The sequence below is a fragment of the Mugil cephalus genome, chromosome 10 (genome assembly GCF_022458985.1).
Source record: "Mugil cephalus isolate CIBA_MC_2020 chromosome 10, CIBA_Mcephalus_1.1, whole genome shotgun sequence".
NCBI lineage: Eukaryota > Metazoa > Chordata > Actinopteri > Mugiliformes > Mugilidae > Mugil > Mugil cephalus.
Window position 1 is genome coordinate 3,238,757 of NC_061779.1, and position 27,918 is coordinate 3,266,674.

Sequence of the window (27,918 nt, forward strand, 5' to 3'; positions counted from 1 at the left end):
GCAATCTGTTCTTAGTGGAGTGTGAAACAACTGGACTGATACACGGGGGGCAAAGTAAACCTGCACACCAAAGAGAAATAACTGTGTCCAAAGAGTATTTAAAAAAAGAACTAAATAATAAATGCTTTTTTCAAGAGGAAAGGCACAGTTTGGGTGTCCAGTGGAGGTCATCGGGTGTTTTGGTAGCACAGATTTGTATAGTAAGAGGACAAAGGGACACCAGGCATATCTCATTTCAAAACCCAAGACGAGAAGTTCAGAGCAGCTGCAGCCCTGTCCAAACACTTCCTGTACCCATTAATAATCTCCTTAACTAAGAGACTGTAGTTATACACCGCTGGACAGGAAATTAGACAGATTTTCCACAAACAACTTAAACCATATAACAGATAACACATAACAACAAGCCTGTTGGTAGTTCAGTGGTTTGACTTTGGATGCATCATTGGTCTCAATTAAAGATATCTTCCTTTGCATGCTTTTACAGTCTTATTATTATTACTACAGATGGGATAACTGCTAAGGTTATCACCTTTTATGGACCCATGGTGCCATATATCAGGGTCTGTTCAGCACTGAATGAGAGAACTAAAGCATCAGTCTTTAGAAATGAAAAGAATAAGTACCAGAGCAGCAAGAGACCCAAGGAAATTAAAAGTTAAGATTCTCTTTAGAGCACAAGTGAAGGATTACGCAATCCTAAATACCATTAAATATTACAGCAGCTTCAAAATTCAGGCCAAGCCTCTGCTATGTGCTCATAAAACCCCAGATACAGACAGATGCCGACCAAATATAACTTGCTAAGCATCTGTCGGCTGCAGCAGAGCAGAGCTTATCTGGTGTGGGTAAGAGGTGAGTGATGAATCACGCCATTATTTTGTTGCTTCTGTGTGAATCCCATTTGCAGGTTACTTAATTCTCACCTAGGGAGAAACAGTTATTTTAGTCTTTTTTTTTTCTTTTTTTCATAAAGAGCACTCCATCTGGCTGCCACAGTTTGTAACCACACTGCAACAGCCATGCTGCAAAAAAACCAGCATGCCCAATGTTTTACACTTTTTCGCCTCCAGAAATTAGCCCAGAATGAATCTCATTACAGTACACACATGGATTCATTGACTGAATATGACCCAGAATGACTTGCAGCATCATTATATGAGACTTTATCTAGTCAGGCAGCTCCGGTCTGTGAAACATCTGCTATTAATGGAACACATTTACGACTCCACTTAGATATTTGGAAATTTTATGTGCGCAATTAAGCAATAATTCACGCTGTCCGGACTGAGCAGTGCTATATAATGGACGCAAACAGAAGAGCAGTGCAGCCTATGGGCCAAATTGAAAAGTGTCGATCAACGTGAGCAGGTGACACCAGCACTTACCGGTTTATATCTTGAGATCATTGCTCCGGCCTCCGTTTCTCTGACTTCAGAAACACTCCTCAGCGCCGTCACATGCGCCGCTTGGATTTCAAGAAAAGCAAAGAGGCCAGATCTCCCACGCTGCAGTCTCTCATGTGTTCAGAGAGCGGACGACTTCTCGCTGTCCTACTTTTGTTTGACCACGAGAACGCGGGCGGCGGCTCGCGCGTAAAAGCGCGGAGCTGTCCACGGTGCTGAACCCGGGGATCGGGGAGGAGGAGGGTGAGGAGGAGGAGGAGAAGGAGGAGGAGGAAGGCAATGAAGGAGAGGACGGAAGAGGTGGTGGTGGTGGTGGTGGCGGTAGTGGTGGTGGTGGAGGAGGAGAACGAAGAAGGAGCCAGATCTCCCGAGGCAACCTTTGGACTCTTGTTCCACGGCGGTCGATGAGACGCTGAAACTTCAGTGGGCAGAAGTCACGTATGCCACAGTGAAACGGCAGCGGATGAGTGCACAGAGCGATTATGTAAGAGTGATGTGGGATGCTGGCCAGCAAAGCAACACACATGACACACTACATGCTCAGATGCACGGAATATTTGTAGTTTATTATTAATTTTTTGAATTTATTTTTTTCTTTTTCTTTTTTTAAGTCTAAATCTAAACCTGCACACGGCTTACAAATCTTGACCTACATTAAATATTAAACCTAATAAAACAGGGTCATGAACGCACTCATTTGTCCGAGTAGAGCTTGCTGTCCAAGAAGGTGCACTGTTGCCCCTTGTGGAGAGTTAATTAAAAACCGAAATGGCTCCCAGTGGTTTGAGAACTAATCGATATTGAGGTGTTGAAAGAAGGAAAGCAAGAATTTAAAATAACAATAAATAGTATTGTTAGTGTATAATTTTAACATTTTTTTAAACAACCCAGTTCGAATTCTATAGAAAATCACTGTGATCTAATTTTACACATGTTTAAGATGAAATTTTAAATGAAAATAAACGTGAGATTTTACTGTGGACACAAAGGATTATAAGTCAAACACTGACCATAAATTATGAATAATGCATACACGTCAACTCTTCCCTGATTTAAAGGTGGGTCCGCAGAGGGAGCAGAAAGTCAATACACACAACAGAACCTCATTTATTTTCTCTCAAAAAGTCCTTTATTAGGCTTCAGAAAGTCAGATTATGACCACGCGTGTCTGAATGAGGTCAAGCTTTGCCAGAGGTGAAGAGGATTTACTGGAGACAAGTTAATATCGACTCCGTAAACCCGACGAGACAGTGGGAATGGATGTTGATTCCGAGGTGTCAATAGCGGATTACATGACAGGAGGATTAAATCTCAAAAAAAAAAACGAAAAGATAATCTTGAGTTCATTTACAAAAGAATGTGTGTGAATGTTCTAAATAATTTAAGAATAAAAAGCTTCTTCTTGATCCGTATTGTTATTGTTGGCAGGCTGTTGGTGAGACTAGAAGAACGTCCTGCAGGAGAAGAGAGAAGGAATCGATCAATAATCTGTAATTCTGCCAGAACTACTTTATACAACTAAATCAAACAAACTCAGCTGCAAAAGGTTTGTCTTGAAATATATATATTTTATCGTGTAGTTGTTTTAACCACTGCACACTGAACACACGCACACATGCAGACGAGTTATAGAAGATACTTAAGGCCAGAAAGTATTTTTCTTTTGATGCTTTTTGTTGTTGAGGAATTGCACAGCCTACTTCTCTGACACATTTCAAGTTTCAGAACATGTAACAGTCCCACGGAGCAACATCAATCAGAACAACTGCTGAAGGCTGGCAGGAGTCCTACGCACTCTCTCTCTTTTACAAGTGTCCATGACCCGACACCATGTGACAATACCAGGGACGCCACACATGCACACGTGTTTATAAATGGTTCTCCAGGTTGGGATGTGGCAGATATATGGTGGGACGGGTAAACCGATCGCATTGGTTGCAAAGGTCTTCAACTCAAATAGCACAGAAGCAGCTTCTTCCTGGCTTTTCGTTTGAACGAGCTGAGCTCCAAACGGTGAAATGTGAAGGTGACGTTGGTGACAGGAACATACACCAAAAATACTCTGCACCTCCTCTTTGATTTCTTCTGATTGACAGGGAGACTGTCACATGTCCTCTAGAACAAATGAAAGCACACCAAACATCCCCTCTGACGCACAGAGAAGAAAAAGGAGGGTTTGAAGACTACGTGGATTACCGGGACGAGGGCGAGGTAGGAGCAGAGGGAGGGCTTAGTGCTGAAGCAGGTAGCCATGTCTGTACAGTGTTGCACTGCCTTCAAACACCTTTCTGTTCACAGTGGGACTGACTGATGCTGACTTAGGGCTGCATACACATGCACACACACAGATACATGTCCCAGAAACTACTTCAACCAACTTCATCGTTTCATTAAAGTGTTAGTTTGTCACATGAATTTCACCAGAAATGCTGCACTGGAAGGGATAATAACAGGAGTGCTTACACTTCATCTTCATACTCTTTCGGGGGCGACACAGCAATCACAACGTCGATCCAGTCCTGAACATAAATACAAAAACACAATCAACATAAAGTATGATCTCCAGCAGCCTGAAGGAATCTGCAACCCGTTCATCAATCAATCAAAGGTTTAACTACCATCATAATCAATAAAGCACACTACTATTATAGCTACTAAATAATAGCACGGCATTTAAAAATCCAACTAATACCCCTCCGCTGTTCCAGGCTCGAGCCAGGGAGTTCTGTCCTTCGGTCAATGAAGCATCAATCAGGATCTTCCCGTTCACAGCCATGAGTTCATCTCCGGGGACGATCCCACCTGAGAACGCACACACAACAGAGACGTTTAACCGGCAAATATACACACAGTGGAGACGGTAACACAGATGTAAAATTTAAGAAGAAAAACAAAGACCAGTGATGTGCTCTGAAATTGATTCTCAAATCAAAATATCAATACTACCAATAAATGACTTCAGTCATTCGCGTCGACTGTTTATACTATAGATTCTCAACCAAATGAAACCCGAAGTGGGTGGAGCCTGCAGTCGCCATGTTGGATGAGATTTACTTGGATATGCCAAATATGGACATGGTGGCCATGTAGGGGCGGAGCTAAAGCAGCCTGGATGTTGAGACCTGCCCACCCAACTCTACGCCACCTGTTAGCTCAGGCTACCACCTGTCACTTAAAGCGTGAACGCCGTTCAAAGCGTGTTAAACCTTAGTAAAAATAAACGAATGAGTTAGAAAAAAAAATCACTCCCCATACAGTTGTCATGAATAGTGAAATAAACTATTGAGACTAAAATAATTTTTTATACCAGGCTGTGAACATGTATAATAATTATATAAAGTTGGGCTTCTTAACATGGGGGTCTATGGTTGTTTGGAGCCTCAAGTGGCCACTCGATGAACTGCAGTATTTTGCACTTGTACATGGGCTTCATCTCTCAGACCTGGAGGTTACCACTCCATCATTGGAGGTAATGTAATAAAACAGTTGGAAAGTAACTTAACTATTGAGATGTAGCAACACAAAAAAACTTGTGAAACACCTCAGGTTAAACTACAACACAGAATACGAGGCATTTATGATGAGGAGGACAGAAGAGGAGAGAGCAGGGTCACAATTAAGATGCAAGTATTCATTTCATAGTAGATCATAATAGTTAAAAAAGAAAAGGAAATTGGTGATTCTGTACACTTCTAACAACGTTCTATTCACTAAGCTTTTTTTTTATGTATATTGGATGAATTTTCTATCTTCTCTATGTTAGTTCTAGGTGCCTCCTTTAATATAAATAAGGTGCATGAAATATTTAAAATACCTCTGAAAGCAAATCCAAGAGTAAACCAAAGCAAACTTAAATATAATTTTGTGTGAATGGCTGCAAAGTAAAATATGTGCTTTTTAACAAATTCTGAAAAAAAAATAAAACTTTCTCAGATTTGAATATGGAATTTACAAAATGAGCTGACCGTGCTTATCCGCAGCGCCACCTTCATACACCGCAGATATCACCAGCTTTCCCAGAGGAGAGTCTGCTCCGCCCTCCAGAGCCAGGTCAAGCTGTCCAAACTTATAAAAAAAAAAAAAAAACACCATCAGTTAAAAGCAATAAGAGAAATTCTTCCCATTAATAAAGCAGAGGCTGCGATTACCTTTTTGATTCTCAGTAGTCTCACATCTCGGCCGGCTATCTGCTCCGCTGAGAACTACCAGAGGTGACAACATAAAGAATGGCTTCATTCGCTCTGAATATTTGCATATATGCTAAGAAAAACTTAAAGCACAGAGGTTATAAATCATGGATGTATGCATCAACAGTAAACTGCTGCTCAGAAAAGGCACACTTAAAAATATATTATAGTTTTTTTGTGTCAGTCCTAATTTATTATGTTTCATCTACTAGTGTAAGTAAGCTTCTCAAGAATTTAAATAAAAGGATATTACTTCTTGCTACACCCTGGAATATCCAAAAACTGCTTTGAAAACTAACATTTTATATAGTAGAGGATTAATTACGTTTGCATTTCCATTTAGCTTTTTTAATTGCTGTGAGTGCATATACCATACCATGGAGTGGGGATCAAACTCATCCTCATATTTCTGAAATCCCTGAAAGAGAATCCACATTCAAGTTTATTAAAACTGACCTGCGTGTCAACAGGAAGTGAATGAAAACAGAACGTCCCCGCCGTGCTAAGTGTCGGTCAGATTTCCTTTGACAATCAGTTCTACGTGAATTAAAGCGAAACCATGGAGACGCAGTCATCAGTTCAAAAAAATGGCTTTTTAAAGCCTCGCCCCTTAATTCAATAACAGCAGGAATAATTCACAGGAGCACACAAACACACACAGTAAAATCAGCCCTAATCATTCCGACCGAAGACGACAGCTATTTAATTTCAAGGGAAGTGGAAGGAAACAGAGCAAAGTTCTCGGAAAAAAAAGGACATGACATTTATTTAGCTATGATGACTCAGAGAGACATTTTCTCCCTGTAGAATAAACACATTAATCTAACATTTTTTATCCAGATGCTCAAGGGTGTAAAAATAAATAAATAAGTAATAGAAACGTCTAATGTAACGTATCATGTCTAAGTAAAGTATCGACTTCTTTTGGTCTCCGATCATGCAGATTAATATAGGACAAAAAAAAAAAAAGCGTCACATGTTCCTCCACACGTCACGTCCACATTACGATTATCTGCACCAAATCAATAAATGTGCAGTCATGCGTAAACTACACAACTGGATCTAGAGACTGCGACGGCGCCAACAAAGAGAGCACACAATGTAAAACTAAAGGGCAGGTTCCAGTCAACCAGAAGCAAAACCTGATGAAACAAAAAAAAAAAAGGAAGAGCTGCAGAAAAGCACTCAGAGGAGCAGAGGCGGCGATGGGGTGAGGTTTGGATTACTTGTCGTTTGTTGTTTGATTTAAAGGATGAGTTGAAAGGAACCATCCGTTTCAGCATTTCCGGAGGCTGGAAACACAAAAAACCAGGTAACTGCCTTTAGCGAGTATGTGAAAATAAGTCCACTCTCACCTCTCCTCTTAAAAAACATCAATGCACATTTTAAAAAAGAGAAATGTGGGACTAGTTTAAACAGTGGTGTGTTACTGCTCTCTCTGGTTCAAAGTCTGTCTGACTACACCACAGGTGAACCCTCATAATCTGAGTAATAGCTGAATCAGAACAAAGACGCCCCGTGTTTGGACTGATAGGAGAAAAACAAAAGCTCAATCGATGGTTCTTTCTCTTTGTGGAGTAAACATCAGTCGCCACTAAGGACAAATACAAAGAGGCAGCAAAAAATAAATGAAACCTTTTGTTCAAAAAAGGTGAACAAAGCCTCAATCAATTTGAAAAGCTGGATTTCAAAAAAAGAAAAAAAAGGAAATTAATTCAGTTTTTTAAAGCTCCACAGTGGGCAGAACCACTTCACACATTATGTAAAGGGAAAGGTTGGAATCTCAATTCAGTGTTATTTCAATTAGGTTGAAGAAATTTTGTCCATGTAAATGTAGTTTATTTTAATTTTCTTTGGTTCTGAATGTGATTTTACACCATGTTTGTTTCCACATTGTCATTAAAAATGCCATTAAATGAGAGTATTATAACAAGCAGAGGGGGTCTATTCAGTCTAAAGGGAGAGACAAAGGATAGAATGATGTCTTTATCTTTATTTTATCTTTTCTTTGAGAAATCGGCAACACGTATCTGTAAAAAAGAAAATTGGTATCGGTATTGATAATGACTATTGTCATTTTGATTGTGGGTTATACAAGTATTTGACGTTGGAATTTCATTGTTCACAATTCTGTTTTTGCTCAATACCATGTTCAGGTATTAAAATAAACAGTTTTATACTTTGTCACAGACTGGGTGACTTTATTATAATATAAATAATGAAAGAATCCCAGTGTCCACATATGAGGACATCATTTGTTTTTTGTTTTTTTCAAAAATTACTTATTCCGGTTCAAAGATGACGCATCTTACATCCTACTAATTGTAAATAAATTTTAAAAAACGCAGACCAAATAAACGCTCTGGTCTCTGGAGGTTAGTGAGAATAAACTGTGGTAGATATAAACTATTTGATAATAACAATAATAGTCCCAATTCAACTACATCCAGCTGTGTATTTTATCCTTTAAACATCAAAAGTGAAGACATGTGCAGCCACATTTAAAGCTGACTTATTTATTTATAGCATCTCCTGCTGCAGCAACTAAACTTAGCATTCGCAGAATGACAGAGGTAGAAGCCAGTGGTTCTGCTGAGTGCCTCTGTGTCTCTTTGTCTCAACATCAGAGTGTTACGAGAAGAAAAGAAGCTCGTTTCTCTGACAGAAAACGAGGAACCGGTCACGTTCGCAGTCTAAAATCCACCTTCAGCTGGAGAGTCTGGGAAACCCAGCGGGGGCTCAAAAACGAGGCGGAGATTAATAGTGCAGCCAGCTGATAGTCCCAGCGTGTCAGATGTCAGAATGCTTTATGGCTCCATTAAGACTCTATTTAAGGTGGGGGTGGTGGTGGAGATGGCTGCAGTGTGGTGCGTTTCATACCAGGACGTCAGAACGGACGGCAGGTCTGTGCGGATCTGGTCGGTGCGTCTGAGACTGGGGCAGCATGACGGGCTTAGACATGACGGGGCCCATCTGACGCCTCTGGTTGGGGGGGCTGGGAGCTAATTGCTAGCGGTGAAAGACCATTTCCAAGTCACAGCTGGTTCGCATTGAACCACATCTTCATTCACTCGGAGTCACTCATTCGGTAGAATTATAATAATTGGACACATCGATAAGTGACGTGGCTCCTACAAGAAGACACTCACCAGGGGACTGCTTGAAGTAGAAACATGACTGGCATGGGAGGTATTTCTCATCACCTGCACCGTAGTGAAATACAATGAATCTTTTAGCCTTTTGGCACACGCAGAGCGCTGCAGGAATATCAGTGCAACACACCCAGATGCATTCTCTCGCCTGTTAGATATCACGGCTGAAGTGTCAGACGCCCCATGCACTAGATACCGTAGCGCGCCAATCAATAGCTCACGCATCATGCAACACAAAACAAACATCAACAATAGCTAAGTGTCTAGTTCAGATGGGCTTAATGTGCAAAAAAACCCCACAACATGCACACAAACCAATGTATTAAAGAGGATCTGAGCTACAGTAGCTACTGAAAATTGTTGATTCTTTATCAAATCAACCTGAAAAAGCAAACCTGACTCTTCATGCAATGACGAACTCTAACCTTGGGACTAGAGGGGTAGGACATTTCGCTGGCGTTGGATGAGTAAATCCCTCCCCTGGGGAGATAACCGCCTGTCTCCCATTCGCTCCTGTGCTCCGGAGGACTGGGAGGGTGTTGAAGGTGGTGATGATGATGATGATGATGATGCTGCTGCTGCCGGTACCCACCGAAGGTGCTGCCTCCTCCTCGTTCTTGAGAGTGCTGCGGGGGTGGAGGCGGAGGTGGTGGTGGGGGAGGAGGAGGCGGTGGTGGCGGAGGAGGAGGAGGAGGAGGCCGGGGAGCAGGTTGAGGGGACGACGGAGGCCGCGATGATGAGTGAGCGGGGGCGCGGTGCTGGGAGGGAGGTGGGCGAGAGGGTTGGGAACGGTGCGGCTGAGGCCTGAGCCCCCGGTTGGTCATGGCAGACGAGGAGGACGGAGGTTTTCTAGCGCCGGGCGGAGAAGGAGGCCGACGCTGCGCGGACACTCGAGACGTAGGGGGGGAGTAGTTGGGGATGGTGGGGTTCAGCTTGGGCGAGGGTGGGGGGAGAGGCAGGGGAGGCGGAGGCTGGCTGGTGCCGGGCTGGGTGGGGGCGAGTCTTTTGAGGGGACCCCTCAGGCTCTGATCCACGTCGTCCAGGTTGATGTCGTCCAGGTCGGTGGTGGCCAGGTGGAGGCCGCCGGCGAAACGCTTCACCATGGGCTCAGAGGCGGGAGAACGAGGCGGGGAGAGCTTCAATTCACAAGGGAACGAGAAATATTTCACCTCACGCCTTAATTCCCCTAAAAATAATAATAATTCAACCCTGTTCCCTCTTGCGATCTCTGCAGAAATGTTTCGTTTTGCTGCTTTGCACAAATGCCTGAATGTTAAATCATGCAATTAATCAGATTTCAGCACGTAAGTGTTACACAGATGAAGCATTAGTGGCTATTTGTAGGTTTGCATCAGCAGAAATGAAAAATGAATTATGACACACGCTGTAACAACAAGTGACAACTGGAGAGCTCTCAGTGTGGAGACGACATGACAGAGGAGGCCTCGCTCTGTACCTCTGGCGATTCATTCTCCACACATGAGATCTGCTCCAACCGAGTCTGACAGAGACGCTCCACCCAGTGCTGCACTTTCACCGACTCCTCGAGGTCCTCCCGCTCCGTCTCCGAAACCTGGCACAGAGGCAGAGCCGTGCAGCGTCAGAGGATACGAGTCAGACCTCCACACACACACACTCACAACCCAATCCGCCTCCGTTCGTACCTCCTGCACCAGACGATTGATCTTAAGCTGCTTCTCTCGCTCATACATCTCTTCTTTCTCTTTGGCGAGTTTCAGCTCGAACTCCATCTCCTTCTTGTTCTTCCTCTGCTCCTGAAGTGTGTCCGTGTTGGACACTTTCTTCTTTTTTTTCTTCTTTTCTCCCTTCTGACTCGTCGTTGTTAATAATTCAAAAAAAAAAAAAAATGGAAAGGCAGGGGACAGACAACTCTGTCAATCCGAACCGCATGACACGCAGAGACAGCGAGTGACGCTACACCGCGTGTGACTGAAATAACTCGATGAAATGTCGAAAACTTTAATCCCGCCGACGCAAAGACTAATTAAAAACCACAGCAAACTGAACACACACGGTTCACGGTACCTTGCGTATCGACGGCAGTTTCCCCTCGTATCGATAAAACCATCCAAACGCTAAAAGGTGAGAGATGAACACAGGTCACGCTCACGAGCATTTTAAACACACATCGCACCAAACCCATGCAGGCAACAAAAAAGAGACACAATAGAGCACTCAAAGAGAAAAAAGAAACCCCGTTTCACTCGATAGCAGCCACTTGAGACTTACTGCAAATTGCATCTTAAGTGAACTGCCATTAACTATCAGCAGTATTCAGAAATAACAATGAAACAAAATGCTCAGGGCTAATAATTAGAAAACACGGTAAAACTTGGATTGTCAAAGGAAATCTAGCACTTGTCTTTTGCGTGGATTTGCACAGCTGTGTCTCCTTGAGGCCCCAGACTCACTTGTTCGTCCTGTCCATCAACCTTGTCTTCCTTGTCCTTGTCAGCTTAGAGATAAGCAGCACAGCACACAGCAGGGACGGAGACACACACACACACACACACAAACACAGGACATGCAAAGAAAAAGACGTAAACTTCATGGAGTTTAGAAGAGAAGTAAGTTCAAAAGCAATCAGAGGATTCATGCATTTAAGGAAAACGACTCCGACGCGTGTCCTTACGAGAACTTTTAGCCTTTGAACTCTTCATCTCAGGTGGGGCGGGCGACGGGCTCCTTCGAGTGCGGGGGCTCTTGGGGCTCTTGGGGCTCTTGGGTCTGTCTTTGCCTCCCCAGTCCTCCTCCCACTCTCTGCTGTGTTTGGTCTCTACAGCTTCAATACTATAGAGATATTTTATTCAGATTACATCCTTATCAAATTAACATTTTTAACCCCATTAAAAACCGACAAAAAGAATTGTGGTTTACTTCTCCATCTCCTTTTTGTAGCGCTCCTCTTCCTCTGCAGTTTTCTGTGAGATCTCCATCTTTCTCCTGTTGAACGCGTCATAAATACAGAGGTTTCAGTATGAAGTCTGTCCACGTTCAGGCGTACAAAGAAATAAATACTGGATATACGACTTGTGTGTCGATCCCGCAACACATGATATACAATCATATTATTCATGCCCGGACACTGCCGGCATCAAAGCACTGAGAAAATTGAGTGTGTCCTCTGTATTTATGAGCAGCTGCAAGATGATTTAGAAAAGTGAAATTAAATCTGTATGGTAATGTAGTTATAGAGTGAAACAAGCTAAGGACAAGAGCAAAAGTTTGATCATCATGGAATGATTTTAAAAGCAGCAGAAGCTGCTTCAGACGTGCAGATAAACATTTCTGGAAAAACATCAAGTGGATGTCGAGTCAGTCCGTTTACTTTTCTGTGGGAAAATTGAGTTCAGCTGCATCTCATAGCAAAGATCTGAGGAAAGAAAAAAGGGTCGTCTAGCTGATAATGAGTAAAAGGTAGTGGCAAACATTTCTGAATGACGTTGGTGCCGCTCTCCAACGGTTTAAGTCGTACCAGGCAAATAGTCTCTGTAATGACTGGTGACCTCAGGTCTTCGTACGCATCCCTCCTTTGTGGGGTGCCACAGGGATCTATTCTCGGTCCTGGTGTTATTATTGATGTAAAGCAGTGGCTGGCACGAAACTTTCTGCACTAACCGAATGTATTTTGTTTGTTAGAATAAGTTTTTTTCAGCTGGCAATCCATGCATTCATTAGTTCACCGCTGCACTATTGTAATGCCCTTTACGTTGGCCTCAGACAGTCTTCAATTTCTTCAACTCGTACATAACGCTGCTGTCCAATTTTTAACAAGCACATCCAGACGAGGACACATTAACCTTGGTTTACAGTTTGTTTTAGAATTGATTTGATATATTTATGTGTTATTTTATGGCTTCGTTGTAAAGTATCTTTTGGCTATATAAATAAAATTTGACTGTGTGAGTCACACCTTTGAATATTTAGGATATAAATTTCTTGTGCTGCAGCTGCAAAATATAGTAAGATATGGCATAGGTCAGGGGTCTTCAACGTTTTTCAGGTACAGATAACGTCTTCTGCCTCCATTTATCCCTTTATTATAAGATGTTGGATTCATCACTTGAGGGGGGAAATTTAAAATGCATATATAATGTGTTGTTCTGGGGTTTGTTTTGCGCCTTTACATGGCATGCTGCTCACATGTGCCTTACATTTCCCCCCCACGGACAATTAAAGTTTTCTGAATGTGAGTCTGAAGTGGATAGTGTTCTGTTCTGTGACCACGTGGTAACTGGCTGCCTATCAAGTTATTTTAAAGATTGACAACAATAAGATGAAGCCAAACAATAGTTCGTCCATATTTAGGACGTGATCGAGGTAAAGCAAAAAGTCAAAGAGACACCAACTTTGCTAATTGGCCCTGAGTCGTTATGCTGCAGCACAAGGTCGACTCCCATACGTGACAGCGAACTCTGCAGAAGAAAAGCTCTCGTGTCGGGACAGAGTTAATGAGACGTATTGTGCTGTTGACTCACTGTCTCTCCTTCTCCTGCTGCTCTTTAATGATTTTGTTGGTCTCCAGTGCCACCTTCTTCTGGTGCATCAGCTCCTGCCTCTCCAGCTCCCTGCGGGACTCCATTGCCATTCGCTCCTCATCCGTCATAAACAGCTCGCTGCCCTGAGAGAGCGACAGCAGCCAGAGATCAGGGAAAGACGTCGTGTGCAGCAGAGCTCCTCGAGTTATTTTGGAGACTCTGGAGACTGGCAGGCAAGTCCAAACCAGTCTCACAGACCAGGGAGAGACATCTTTGAAGCCTTATTCATAGTCTCAGACTGTAAGCAATTTCTGTAATTGGTGTAAAAAAAAACCTGGTGTTCGACTAGTTTGACCTATTTTGCATATGAGCTTTACAACCCGAGTCAAAATGTTTTACTTGATTGACAGCAGCACTCCAGCTTCATGGATTTCACTACTTTATGCAAAATCTCATAACCCGTGTCACATCCCAGCCTGGTCTGACAAAGAGCACAGCTTTAGCTTTCTCAACCTTGCAGCGCCTCCATCTCCTCTTTGATTTAGGTGAAAAGATGGAGTTGAACGGACCAGAGGCTGAGTCAGTCAAAAACTAAAGCACCTTTTCCCTGAGATCCATGCTGATATGTTTAAGTCCACATCCGTCTGTGCATAAAAAAAAAACTTGCAGTATTTGATTAACCGTGACTCGGCGAATTCAAAGTGTGGCTGAACACTGGGAAGTTGCCCTTTCTGGAAAAATAGCTGCCATTACAGTAATGATGAAGCACCGCTGTTGTCAGCTGCAGGTTGTGGAGTAACAGAAGACCAGGAAAAATAAGTTAGTTATATCCTGGAGATGCCACAAAGGTCTTCCAGACAAAAGTAAAACTTCCCAGTGTTCAGCCACACTTTAAATTTTGTTAATAGTGCAAACTACTGTCAGTTACGGTAATTTAAAAAACACATGCTTTAACGTATCGCCGGCAATCTGTTCATGTTTTACATGTTAAAAAGGTAGAAAATGGTTTAGAGACACCCTTCATCCTTTGACAGACTCACTGTTTTGACTGATTTCTGTCTGTCTACACATGATCTGGAGAAGAAAACAGGTCAACAATGGCTGCAAGTTAAATTTACCTGAACAAGCCTCTTCATAACTCCTTGTGTTTTTTGTCTGAGACTTTCAGATTATTTCCAGGTTTATGTGAACAGAATTTCAATGTGGTCTCAGCTTCTTCAAACCATTTACACAAATACAAAGCCCCATAAATATATTCTAGACTCCTGGTTATTTATCGTTACAGGGTTCCACCATTTGTGTGCAGACAGAGACATACTTACAGATAAATGCATCAGAAAGGCACCAGAAAACAGTTAACTGGATGGGATCTCTTGTCTCAGTCTCATCACTGAGCCCCACAACAAACAACCTGCTCGAGTGACTTGACTGATGATAAATGTTGCTTCTGCCGACAGCCGGACTGAGGCGTAGGTTGGGTAATGCGATGTCCCCAAAAACAAATAGGCGCATTAGTTTGTGCGATGCAGGAACACAAATGGGAGGAGGCGGAGGGTTGTGTTTGTTTGGTTTTGCTTTTTAAAAGGGAGCTCAAGTTTCGGGGGTAATTAAGAAGATTTTATCCTAATTCCAGGTTTTTTCTGATGCACATGTATCCTTGTATGTCAGTCACAATGAACACAAGAAGAGGCATTTCCTAAACACTTTCTTTGTTTATGGGAATAAGTTTAAGACGAGACACTACAGGTAAAATAAGGTAAAAATGTTTGACTATTAGATATTATCATGAAACTTTACAGGTGATTCCTCACATAAACACAATGTTTTGTATTTTCTGTGAATTTAAATTTAAACATGCAAATGAGGAGTAAATGATCAACTTAAATAAGAACTAATTTGCATACATTTTCAGAACAGAAATCTGAATAATGGCTAAAGAAAGGTTCAAAATTTCTTGTTTCATTTTGTTAACGTATTAGATTTCCAGGTATTTACAGAGGGAATTTTGAATATCTCTTTTTATCACTCCATAAATCACAAAATACTGTCCAAAAAGAAAAAATAATTAAATACATTTTTGCCATGTTTTTAGGAGTAAAATCTTCCATAAATCAGGCTCTGAATGATTCATGAAACATTCCCTCTGTAAATACCTGCAGAATGTAGTTAGGAATAAACCTGGATGGTTTGGTTTGTGTAAGAGCTACTGAAGTGGAGATTTGTGGTTCAGATAAATAGATAGATTTAGCTTCGGACTGGCCTTTCTACTTTCATTATTGGTTGCCAGTACAAAGGATATGATCATATTTGGACCCGACAGATTTTTGCAGGAGAAAAAGAGCTTCACAACAGTACCTCATATGCCGGAGAAGAGACGAGGCTCACAGAGTCATGTTAAAGCTGACTTTTAGCCAATTTATGAGAAATCTAGAGGCGCAACATGGACAATGTGTAGTGAAATGAACTCCTGCTCCTTTAAAAACTAGTTTGATAGAAGACATGTTACTGAAGCAAAAAGGCAAAAAAATCTCAAAACCGATCAGTGTGTTTTTTTACCTGCCGTGTCTTGTCTTAAACACCATCAAGGATATTTGTGATTTATTTCATTCCATTCACATTTATCTTTACACATCACTGGAAAACTCAAAATCCCTTTAAAAGCCACCTGGAGATGAAACTTATGAGAGATATCACTTAAAAAAAAAAAAAATAAATCTAAGAGTGCACTTACAGCTCCTGTCAAAACGGTAATTGTCAGACTCCTGCTGCTCTTCAGGGCTTTCACAGCCTGGAAACACAAATGACAGAAGACGTCAAATTAAATAAGATACATTTCAATAAAAGGAAAAATAAAGACGAACGCGTTCGCGACAAAAGTGATGCTCCGTGACCTGTAGGAAGAGTGCGAATGATGCTCGACTGCAGGCAAATAATGGAAAATACTGTAAGGTTTGTCTTCTCTGTCAGATAAAGGGATATTTTTCGCTCCACTAAACATTAATTTGGCTGCAGCTCAGTGAGTTAAGCTCACAACCAGCCCTGGCAATGATAGGTGGCTTAACATCTCGTAGCATGCATAATCATTAAACGCAAATTACTATATGAAACGGCTGTAAGAACTCACCTCTCTGTGGTCCACATTGGTGAAATCCACTCCATTCACCTCCACAATCTGGTCCCCGATCTATATTTTGACATAAGATGCAGAAAAGTTATCAGCAGCCACATTTACGAGTGTCAGAATTATATAGTATTTTTATTTGATTATTCTACCTCAAGTGCAACTTCTGCAGCAATGGAGCCTGGTTTGACATTGCTGATGTAGATACCAGGTTTCTGGGTGGGTCCACTGGAGATGCTGATGCCCATACCCTTAGTACCCACAAGACTGAGGAAAACCTTCTTCTCCTTGATCTCCTTCCCTCCCATGGATGCCAGGCCTGCCACGCTGCTTTTTTTCTCCTTAAGAAACAAAGAAAGTTAAAAAAAAAAGAAAAAAAAACAGAAGGAAACTCCATGAGGAACATATTATCTGACTCTTACCCCCGACTCCGACGCAAACTGGTCGACAAACTGCCACTTGAGGGGTTCATCTGAGGAGCTGGAGGAGGATTGAGAAATGAGTTTGCGGCTTCCTCTCCATCAAACTGTAAATGTTCTAATTAAAAGTGTCGTCTCACCTTTTCACTGGGATCATGCCCACATCTGCACAGAACGAAAGCACACGATCAACAACAGATAAATAACCACGTTTAACTCGAGTCAACCTTGCAGACTTGCGCGTGACGTACGCCGAACTTTGAGCGACACGATCTTCTTCGCCTTGATGAGGCTGATGACCTCCTCGTGGATGCAGGAGGAGATGGAGTATCCGTTGATGCGCACGATCTCATCCCCGACCTATAAATCGCCACAGGGGAAGACATCAAACTACACGTTGCACATTTATTTGCGGATGAGGCGCGAGTCCAAAGTGGCCGTCTGTTGAATGTATGACACGAAATATGATACGTGACGTGTGAGTAATGACGCTCCTTCCAGTTAAAGTGATTTACAGTCGAAATGTTGGGTTTATTGCATATGCCTCTGTCTACTAAACACTAAACAGAGCTGGGTTTGCGTATTTCCAATAGCAAACATAACTACATCCTGTTAAAGGTTACAGCGCCATATGTTGTATATACAGTGTTTGCCAGAGACAGATTAACCCAGTAGGGGAGCACCGGGAAGAAATATTTAGCCACACATTAATCACCCTCTTCAAGAAAAGCACAAAACCAAGATGTACATAATTTCTGTGCATGTTTAGTAATGCACCCATTTTTTAAAATGATTAAGATGCAGTTAATCACATTACTACATCCTAAACCTGATCCCTGGAGTTGTTTCTGATTTTTCCTGGTTAGTAACCTTAGCAGTGGCACATGCAGTAGTTAAAAAATATTATATGTCCTTTTCTTTCTTTCAAATTATATTACTATGAAGTTACTTTCACCAAAATACCTGGAAATATGGATTTTGCATTCTCAGCAGATCTTACTGCATTCAGTGTAGCTCATTTCCACACCCAGTAGAAAATAATGGTGAATGGTATAATGAGTAAGCTAGGCTAACGCTAACAACAGTACAATATAATGGCTGCAGTTATGGCCCATGGCTCAATATATAAAGTGATAGAGATACTGTAAATTTAGGTGGATTCATTTGAAATCAACATTGCTAGAAGCTACTACTGTAGATTGTATCCAAACACATAAATAAAACTGGCGCCGCGCTACATGTTTCATTAAAGTACTTGTGCTACTTTGTGAGGTCCAGAGATTTTTTGGTTTCTCACACAAAAAGTGAACTTAACTATAATGTTCTTCATATCCTTTTCTCTGAGAAACTGAAAATAATGAATGTTCTCCTCTGCTAATCTCACATTTGTATAAAAACACACAACTTAATTAATTGGATTCATTTGGGTTTAAAATCCATTGTAATGCACATTTGTACTGAGTAAAATATTAAAATTATTATTATTTTTTTTTTTTATAATGCCTTACGGCAAAAAGTAATGCATTACAGTGATCGCATTGCATTTGTAATGAACTCCCAACACTGCTGGTGAGCATGAGGTTCCTTTATGAAGCAATGAAAATATATATTATATATTCATTCATCCTGACCTGCATTAAAGCGTCAGGAGGAAACACTTCTATATAAAAGCATGTGACATATATTTAACATGGAGCTTAACCCCACCTAGTGGATTCTCCTTTTATGACACTGACTGACTATAAAGACAGAATCTGCACAAATTTAAAGATTAATAAATGTTGATTATGTGGCATGTTATACATTAATATACAAAAATGAAATACAAAACAGCATTGCATGCTTTAAAACTACCACTATTAATATTAGGACTACTACTAGAATGAGGACGTAATTTTTCTACATATGGATGTGGTACTGTAATGGAGATCTGCATTTTAAAAGAAAGAAAACATGTGGACATTTCACTCAGGTGCGCACCTGAAGGCCGACGTTATGAGCCTGTCCGTCTTTGATGATCTGTGATATGTAAAGACCGCAGCCAAACTCCAGCCCTCCACGGACGCTCAGGCCCAGGCCGTCACGGTGCGTCCGATCCAAACGCACCTCTTTCAGCTTCCTGCAAAAGAAATGTGGTACGTGTGACACCTCATCCGAGATTATTCGTACTGTTTCAGAACTGTGTCTTTGAACTAATGGACAAAATTCATAGATGTTTCGTTATGTATTGTTTGACATGGAAGTCTGATTCTCCTGTCCTTATTTCGCACAATTTACCTCTAAAAATATATGCAGGAATTAATTAAAACTGGTATGTGTGAGCCACAGGAAAAGCAGACATGTGAAGCTATGGCATGAATATTAAAGCAAAGCTGCACTCACCGTGACTTCTTGGGGGTGAGCAGGTCGTACTCCACCTGGTGTTTGGCCGGGATCAGAGGTCGGATGGCATCAAAAAGGGGCAGGCGCTTCGGTTCGTTGATTACCAGCTTCAGGTCTCCCACGAGGACGGGCAGATCCATCGACCTGTTAGAGTCAGAGGCCAATAACTGTTACTTTCCAGCCTGTTTTCATCTCTCTGGGCTGATACATGAGTGGAAGACAAGAAGGAATATGAGAAAGTGGTAAAAGAGCAGCTGGGTTTGGAGGAGAAATGTGTGCTGGAGATGTACTATTCATTAGCAACTAAACCAGGAAGACAGTTTTAATTTTAGCTGGAAAACTTAATTAAAACTACATTACTCAAAGGACTACGGTGCAGCAACTAAACAAAAAATGCAAATGATGAGATTTAGAAAGGACTCTGCATAATTAAGGGTATTTGAGTGACCGGCAGTAACTTAGGCTAACAGGTGTCAGAGAGTTCAGGTGGGTGGGTCACGGACAACAACTCCTTGTCCAGTAAAGCTCATCCAAGATGGCGACCACGGGCTCAGCCCGCTTCGGGCCTCATTTTCGAGGTTCAGAATCCAATGGGTGATGTCATGATGGGTTTGTCCATAGTATACACACTCAATGTATACAAGATGTACAAGATGTACAAATAATAGTGACTTAAATAAAACGAAATTGGGAATGAACTGAGCAGCAACAATAACAACAATAAAAATTAACCCCTAACCCCATCCCCAAAGATTACTTTAGTGCAAGTTTTAAGGATCCAGAGATCAGTTACAATGCGTCACATTCATTGTGGACACTCGGAAATATTAAATAAATAAATAAATAAAATAAAATATTTGTCTTATTTTGAACATTCTTCTTCCTTGTCAAAACTTGCACCAACATTATCTACATAGATACTGGGAGAGTGTTACAAGAAGTAATTTATCAGAGTTAGCGTGATAAATTTGGATCGTTCACAAAGCAGTAGTGTCACCCAAGACCAAGAAAGATATTAGAATTCAAAAAGACAAAAAAAGTCACTAAAGCAGCAACAGTTTAAGCTACTGTATAAAATCTGTCCACGTGTCCGAATCGTTGAATTATTAACGCGTGCCATTTTAGCTCCGTTTGGAGGATGAGCATAAAAAGAGCTTTTGTTGATAACTGGCCAGGCTTGTCGGGGCACAGTGGAAAACTGATCGCAGGCTTAGCCAATGGGGCCACAGGGCTCTGCCTCTGTACAAAGATGAATTGAAACCTAGACCTGCGGCGGCGCCCCCACCCACGGCCTCCGCTAGCTTTCTAAGACCAGGAGGTAATCGGCATCCATTATGGAGGGGTTAAACTGGACGTGCATCAAAACCGACCACACAGAAATACTCAGAATAAATATATTTGTCTTTTCACCTGCAGCTGATGAAGGAATTCTTGATATAAGCTTGTATATGTGGAAATGCTAATAAGAGTCACATTTATGAGTCAAAGTTGGAGCTATTTAAAGACACAGTCTACTCAATAACAATCAGTTTCAGTTATATAAGCATGGACGACACTCACTGGTGATACATGCGGAGGACATCGTACAGGTAATCCTTCTCTGCATCATTTTCAATCAGCAGCTCCACCTGAAAGAAAGACACAAACATCTGGAGTCACTCTCCGTCTGTCCACCGACACACAGTGTACCTCCGTCCCGTGGTTCCCGTCAGCACCGCGGGGGGGGGACGAGGCCTCTGCGTTTGTGTGTCCGTTCGTACGAGTTCTGCAAACCTGATGACGACTCAGCTGCAGCAGGATGGTTTTGAGGAAACGCTTCGGCCAGTCGCTGATATAACACATTTCACCCGTTTTACCCCGACGAAAATCTGAGCTGAAAGTCTGACGCCTCTTTTTTTTTTAAATTAAAATAAAAAAAATCTGAATAACTTTGTTTTGTTAGACTTTGGGAGGATGAGACTCCTCGGACTAAAGAGCTGCCCTGGTCTGACCATCAAACCACCGGGCTGGGAGGGAATAATGACAGTAGAGCTGAGGAGAGGCTGCAGCAGGTTGGAAGTGTCACCTTACATCTCAGACACGAACAGAGCATTCACACCCAGCACTCACACACAAAACCTGTCGTCTTTAACAGTCTGAAGGCAAAACCAAAAAGTATTATGAAGAGCACACACACACACACACACACACACACACAGGGACGCTTGTGCATCATTTTATGTAGGGTTGAAATGAAGACGGACTAATTTAATGATATAGGGTGCGTGTAACATATTACGTGTGCGTCTTTACGACCGTCATAAACGTCTCCTGCTAAGGGCAGCGAGGCACATTGGGCCACTCCTGCTCACTGTGTAGACTTTGACACCATAAACCAGTAACACTAGAGATAATTTGTGAGTCACATAACCCGTTTTTTTAAAAGCTCAGTAAGTTTTAAAAACCAGGATCTTCACCATCTCTGTCACCGTGTACATACAGAGAGCTGTATCTTCACAAATCTACATCTTATTCTCCTGTCAAAACTAACAAACAACCACGGTTCAGTGACGTTCAGTATGAAAGAAACAAAGCCCAACTGTGCCGTGATGTCAGCCTCTCAGCCTCTAATTAAATCCGTAAATTGTCCCTTCTCTTCCGCTCAGCTGCTCTCATACGACACTATTATCTAATGCTAAGGTGCCCTTTGTGAACAGCCTACAATATGGGACCCTGTTTGGCTGCGTGCTACACAGATGGCTGTGTGATGATCCCTTCACGCTCTGGGCCTGAAAATACCCCGAACATATCATGTTCCCTTCTTCTGTTATCTTATGCTCACTGTTACCTTTTCAGGGCTTCACAAATCCACAGTATGATTTCAGCAACACCATTATTTTTTAATCCTCAATGCTACCGGCCGTGGATACCTTCTGTTTACCTGAGTAAGAGCTGGTAGCAGCAACAAGGAAGATATGCACAAAGGATTTGCTGCAGAAGCCTTTTGTTTTTAATTTTAAAAGAAAAAAATAGGGGAAACGTGTGGCCCAAAATAAAGCTTACAAATTATACATATATTTTTAGATGTTCATAAAGATGTGTCAATGTAAGTGCAATAAAAACAACAAATGTGGGAATTGTAAGAGCAAATCTCTACAATATTAATTCATATATATTGTATCTGAATTCAAATCCATTCATCTATTGAAGTAGGTTTGTAGATATTTATTCTAAGCAGTTTAAAACAGAAGTTATTAAACAATTCTAATGAATGTCTTGGATTTGAATGAAAGTAAATTAATAAAAATAAAAAAATATATATTGACTGACATTAGCTGTTCTTATTTTTCTACGTTTTAGCTTTTTTTTAATCATTATTATAATTATTATTCGTCTGGCAGGCCTCTGTCTGCGCAACATCCCACCGATAGAGAGACACCTGAGCCAGCGGCAGCCAGGTAGGTAAAGAGCTTCATTTAACCGTTATTTAATCCAATGTCCGGACAAGCAAAATGTTTATTTCATCTTACCTTGTGCCTAAATTCCCGAGCTACTTTCTGCTCCATGGTTGAAAGACACAAAGAAACGCAGGATCCTAGTGTCGATTAAGTTTGGCAAGACTTGACCCGGTCAGTGCGTCAAGCTCCTAATCGTGCTCTCACCATACTTCCGCTATTACCCCACTATGTAAAATAAGAGCTTCTGGTTAATTTTGTTATTTGTTTTTTATCGTGATACGGGTACTACTCATCATAAATTTGAATTTTTGTTGCTATTTTTGATTATATTTAACCTTTGCATTCACTCATAGTCTCATTTGATTTTTTATTTTACGTTATTTTCCCTAAAATTCAATATCAGATTTTTATTTTGAAGGGCTGGTCGTTTGACTTAAATATATTAGCAAACCCAGCTGAAATAGTCGCAATATGGAGCCTAATTATAGTCTGACTCTTCGTATGTTTGCATTAAATAATATTTGTGCTAAGGGTCACACAACTGCCATTGCAAATTATTTGTTTTTTGTGTGTTAAATAGATCTTTTCGACCCGCACACACACAGTAAACTGCCGCAAGATGGCGACATAACTTCTGCGCTTCGCTTCTGTTTCCCACGAAGAAGACACAGAGGCGTAAACTTCCGGTTTTCAAAACCATAACACCGCCGCTGCTCTCAACGTCCGAAGAAGAGCTTTAAAAAAAGACTGATAGGTATGTTATGAAAAGAGTATTATTTTGATGATAATAATAATAAAAGCACTACCGCTTTACTGTTATGTGCGAACTATTTCCTTATAAACCCTAACCCTAACTCGCTTCGCAAAAAGAGCACATGTGCTCTTTTTTTTTGGTTCAGTTTTTCCTCATAATATTTAAATTTACTTTCCCGAACTGAACTGCATTCGTGCTAAATATACAGATTTTTTTTTTTTAAGACTTCAAACATTTATTGTTGCACTTCTAAAGTACAGTGCACTGCCTTCCTGCCTCCCGCTCCCCCTGCCGCCCGATCCATGGCAACAGATGCACATAGAGGACAGAATAGTCTGTTTTACATGACCTGTATAAACTATATAAACCATATAAATATAAAAAGCTAATATTAATTTAGTCACCGTTTTTATAATATAAAAATGCTTCAGATGATTCAGTCAAATAAATAAAAATACACACATAACATCCATAAATGAAATCAAAAGATATATGTATTTATTATTATTATTATTGTTATTGCTATTATTGTTGTTGTTATTTACTATTCATCCATTAATGCTTTCTATAATGGACTTAACAGGCTGCCCTGGAAGCTGTTTCCGTGCATCTTCCGTGCTTAGCTGAAGGTTGCTGACTCAGTTTACAAAGCTTTGACTTTGTCGTCTCTTTAAAAATAATTCCTTCCTGAAAGTAGGTTTAAAGTTTGCTTGTTTCCTTTCACGCTTTTCAGTGCTTTGCCATTGTCAGGATGGGTTCTCCAACCAAACAGACCACACCACAAAGGTAAGACTCTTTTGTCTACACATATATGGTCACAAATATGGTCTTTATGTGAGGCAAAGGAGAATTGTTATAGTTGCAAAGAGTGACACATATAATGCTTTTAACTGTAATCTCCTTCAGCAATAAGTGGACTTATTGTTTCAGTCTGGTCTCCAGCTGTGACAGTCTTATCCTACATGCACTTAGTCTTACTCCTTAAATAGGTTTACATGCTAGGGTAATCCTTTGTGTAGATTTTTTCTTGTGTCTACATACAGTTTATGTGCAGAGGGTCAAATATGGTGCTGGAGGTCGTACTAGTCTGACCACACGGGTAGAGTCTGAGTGTGGTGGTGTCATTGTCAGAATGGCCCATAAAGTATTTATTTCCTACAGAGCAAACATTCGTACCCCGGGGAAGGAGCAGGACTCCCCACTTCCCCCAATCCACGAGCGTCTAGCGTACCTGCGTCCCTCCAGGGAGCTGCTGGAGTTCTACAGACAGAAGATCGCACAGTTTGATAGCGAACATGAGGAGCTGCTGCAGATGCTGGAGAAGTGTAAAGGCATCACAGAAGACCAGGTAGGATTTAATCGTCACTGCCATGTGACATTGACGTTGAGCTTCACCGGAGTATATTTCCTTATATTAACTCATCTTCTGTCTTTTAATATTTCCCTCCCAGCACAAGCTACAGTGGGAAGTACGGCAGCGTGAGGGAGAGATCACAGAGCTGCAAAATGCTCTGAGTGACATGCAGGTGTATCTTTTCCAAGAGAGAGAGCAGTCTCTGCGGCTCTATGCAGAAAATGACAGACTGAAGATCAGGTAGGTTCTTGATTGAGAGTAGTGGGTGGACAGAACCTGCTGTATACCCTGAGAGTGTTTTAAAAACTGTTCTCCACTTATGCTTCTCTTCACAAAACTGTCTAACCTGTCTTACAGAGAGCTGGAGGACAGGAAAAAAATCCAGCACCTTCTTGCCCTTGTGGGTCCTGATGCAGGAGAGATCACATATTTTCACCGAGAACCTCCTCACAAGGTGCATGTTTACTCTGTTGTAACATAGCACAGCAGAAGGTTTTAATTTTTTTTTTAACCAAATAATAATATTAATAAGTACAGTATTGTATAGTACTGTATAGGTATTTCATTCACATAATTAAACAATTTAATTAGTTGCATTTTTTGGGGATTTTCTAAATTCTTGTGTGTGTTAATGTCTGTGTTTCAGGTCACTATTACACAGAGGAAACCAGAGTCCAGATTGGAGGAAAATCTCAATCTCAGGCCAACACAGTCAAGACCTGCTGCAGCTAGGAAAGGTTTAGACGATCGCAAATGTCTCATTATATAAGAAAACACTGAAGTATTAATTTATCTTTTTGTTGTTTTAATCAAGGAATTCTCAAACACTATTTCTGTTTCAAACAAACCTTATATTTATTTTAAGCAGATAGTACCAGGAGAACAAAATCAGCAGAGGGGATAAAGGGAGAGAGCTTGGAACAATACAAGAATGACAACCAGACGTTGCTGCTACAGGTAGAGGTCTACTTTATGAATTTAGGTGCTGTCACCTCTCACAAAAAAATTACAAAATGTCTTACAAGCAAGTTACTCGTTTCTTTCTTTTAGGTGTCAGCTTTTTTCATTTTGTTGGTCGTTCTTTCCAGGTGGAGGCGCTGCAGGCCCAGATGGAAGAACAGACTCGTCTAGCGAAAGAGCAAGTTGAGACTCTGCTGGAGGATCGAAGGATTAAAACGGAGGAGGCTCAGGCACGACGACGGAAGGACCAGGAACGCATCACTTCTCTGACTGACAAGTGAGTCATATTAGATGGATAGATTGATAGATAGACAGACAGACCCCTTCATGGCCTTCACTGTGATTAGCTGGAGGCAAAACAGAGGGAAGCTTGACGTGAGCACTGTCACTGTCAACCGGGAAAATGTCGTCTCGCTGTATTTGTTGGTGCCAAAACCAAAAAATCAAACACACTAACTTGAAGTTTTGTCATGTGTCAGTCATAGACGACTTTGGTTTGGCGATTTAAAAGAAAGTACTGGAGTGAGACAGTCATCAACGCCCTTCTTATCAGATAAGATTAATATCTAATGTATCATCAGTTTCAGCCTGGATAACGTTATGGGTTGGAATAAATTGTGACTGATATTACGCTAAGTTGATCATTATTTGGGAGATTCTTGTTACATGTTAACACTAATGCTAACTGTCAAGTAACGCAACGTTAGTCGTATTCTTCAGGGGTGTTGCCTTTACTACGTTGTCCTTCGCAGTGGTTCCACTTACTTCTTGTAATATCTTTGTTTGAGATGCTTCACTTGATAAAGACAGACCAGACTTTGTCCCCTCTGTGTCCTCCTTTGGTCAGATTTTCCATCCAGTGAGTCTATTGCACTAGATTATTGCACTTGACAACAGATTACAAACTATTTGTTCAGAAGTCTTAGATATGAAGCTGAATAATGTTTTGATATTGGTAAGTTTTAAGTTATTTAATACTGTTACCTCCAGTTTAGTGTATCTTTCACCCATTTTCCATTTTCAGTAAATCTCCAGACTCACTTTAATTTGCATAATTTGACACATCAGACTCCAGCGGACTCAGAACCTGTTGCACGAGAGCACCAGAGATTACTTGCAGCTGAAGTTTGAGACACGGGCTCATGAGAAGAGCTGGATGGTGGAGAAGGATCGGCTGCTGAGGGAATTGGACTCTGCACAGAACCGTCTGAGAAAAGCCGGGTCTGCCGGCCCCGAGTCGGGGCGAACGTGGCATCCGAGCAGCAGCACAGCCATGCTGCTCTCTCGACCACAGCCAGAGTCACAGCAGCCACACAAGGAGGAGCTAAAGGTAACGGTATCTACCTGTAAATCTCAAGAAGGCAATGATAATCCCATTTTGCCAAACAGAATAAATTGATTTACTCTGTATAAAGAATGATAACGTGTTATTTTATCAGGCGCTGCAGGAGGACCTGAAACAAGCACATCGTCTAGCAGAGATGTACAGGGAGCAGTGTATCACTATGGAGACAGAACTGTCCCAAATCAGAGAGGAAGGGGACGTGGGGAGGGAAATATTTAAGGTACACTTTTCTGATTGATGAGTATTTTATGTAAAATCATGATGCACTTTTTTTTGTTCGATTGTTTTTTGTATTAATGATTACTTTATTTGTGCAGGAGCGTTCAGACAAAATGGCCAAGCGTCTCCAGCTGATGACTCAGCGTTACGAGGCTCTGGAGAAAAGAAGGGTCATGGAGGTGGAGGGCTTCAAGACGGACCTAAAGCACCTCAGACAGAAACTCAAAGATGTAGAAAAACAGCTGCTCAAGGTAGAAAACAAACTCTTCTCCTTCATATTTCGCCAATATTACGATTGTGTGTATTTCACTGAGGGATTCCCTTCGTTCTCCAGGTTACCTTAAATGTTGGGCCCAACCAGGACCTAGCCATTCTGCATGAAGTGCGTCAGACCAATACCAGGACGAAGAAGGTTCAGGGGGAGCTGATGGCACTGAAGGCTAAAATTTATGGTCTGGAAAACGAGCTGAGATTCAGCTGACGCGCGAACTGAGTTGCCCTTTATAATATTTTAACGTGTTATGAGTGCCTGTTCTTCTGTGTTTAGTATAGAAACATGGATTAAGTGTTCTCGTTTATTTTGTACTTTGGACCAATAAAATCTTTCTTTACGTTGATTTTAAATCATTGGCTTTTAGTACCTGTATATACACATTTACCTGTTCATTAGGTATCCTAGTGAA

At 41.3% G+C, this 27,918-nt stretch overlaps 4 protein-coding genes across 10 annotated transcripts in view; 1 reads left to right on the forward strand and 3 right to left on the reverse strand.

The window, feature by feature from the left end:
- Positions 1–2,194, reverse strand: part of abcc8 (ATP-binding cassette, sub-family C (CFTR/MRP), member 8) — a 58,176-nt gene extending 55,982 nt beyond the window's left edge. Inside the window, exon 1 of one of the 4 annotated variants that reach the window (XM_047596332.1) lies at positions 1,389–2,194. In XM_047596332.1, coding sequence (XP_047452288.1) covers positions 1,389–1,409 — 21 coding nt within the window. In that variant the 5' untranslated portion in view covers positions 1,410–2,194. The remainder of the gene's footprint in view (positions 1–1,388) is intronic. The other 3 variants (XM_047596334.1, XM_047596333.1, XM_047596335.1) reach the window with 3 other exon arrangements.
- Positions 2,195–2,512: 318 nt separating this feature from the next.
- On the reverse strand, positions 2,513–22,808 carry ush1c (Usher syndrome 1C). The gene is made up of 20 exons (XM_047597348.1): positions 22,676–22,808; positions 20,727–20,794; positions 19,167–19,310; positions 18,765–18,903; positions 17,036–17,144; positions 16,925–16,949; positions 16,788–16,845; positions 16,518–16,706; positions 16,369–16,428; positions 15,976–16,032; positions 13,245–13,387; positions 11,644–11,709; positions 11,399–11,556; positions 11,178–11,221; positions 5,970–6,011; positions 5,555–5,608; positions 5,372–5,471; positions 4,099–4,208; positions 3,870–3,925; positions 2,513–2,860 (listed from the first exon to the last, which is right to left on the reverse strand). Exons 1-20 carry the CDS (start codon positions 22,709–22,711, stop codon positions 2,848–2,850), a joined length of 1,671 nt encoding a protein of 556 aa, XP_047453304.1. The 5' UTR covers positions 22,712–22,808; the 3' UTR covers positions 2,513–2,847.
- LOC125015459 (harmonin-like) lies at positions 6,020–11,139 on the reverse strand. Of its 3 annotated transcripts, XM_047597353.1 has the most exons (7): positions 10,792–11,139; positions 10,410–10,574; positions 10,202–10,318; positions 9,171–9,881; positions 8,743–8,796; positions 8,474–8,602; positions 6,020–6,885 (listed from the first exon to the last, which is right to left on the reverse strand). In XM_047597353.1, the coding sequence occupies exons 2-7, from the start codon at positions 10,494–10,496 to the stop codon at positions 6,631–6,633; spliced, it is 1,353 nt and encodes a 450-aa protein (XP_047453309.1). In that variant the 5' UTR covers positions 10,497–10,574; positions 10,792–11,139; the 3' UTR covers positions 6,020–6,630. The 3 variants fall into 3 exon arrangements, with proteins under 3 accessions (XP_047453309.1, XP_047453307.1, XP_047453310.1); XM_047597351.1 differs by having other exon boundaries at positions 10,410–11,139; XM_047597354.1 differs by having other exon boundaries at positions 6,748–8,602; positions 10,410–11,139.
- Positions 22,552–27,852, forward strand: ccdc77 (coiled-coil domain containing 77). Of its 2 annotated transcripts, none has more exons than XM_047597349.1 (13): positions 22,552–22,603; positions 23,209–23,357; positions 24,091–24,143; positions 24,519–24,705; positions 24,809–24,951; positions 25,069–25,165; positions 25,358–25,448; positions 25,577–25,668; positions 25,800–25,948; positions 26,740–27,001; positions 27,111–27,236; positions 27,334–27,486; positions 27,570–27,852. In XM_047597349.1, exons 3-13 carry the CDS (start codon positions 24,109–24,111, stop codon positions 27,714–27,716), a joined length of 1,482 nt encoding a protein of 493 aa, XP_047453305.1. In that variant the 5' UTR covers positions 22,552–22,603; positions 23,209–23,357; positions 24,091–24,108; the 3' UTR covers positions 27,717–27,852. The 2 variants fall into 2 exon arrangements, with proteins under 2 accessions (XP_047453305.1, XP_047453306.1); XM_047597350.1 differs by having other exon boundaries at positions 22,554–22,603; positions 25,580–25,668.
- The last annotated feature ends 66 nt before the right edge of the window (positions 27,853–27,918 follow it).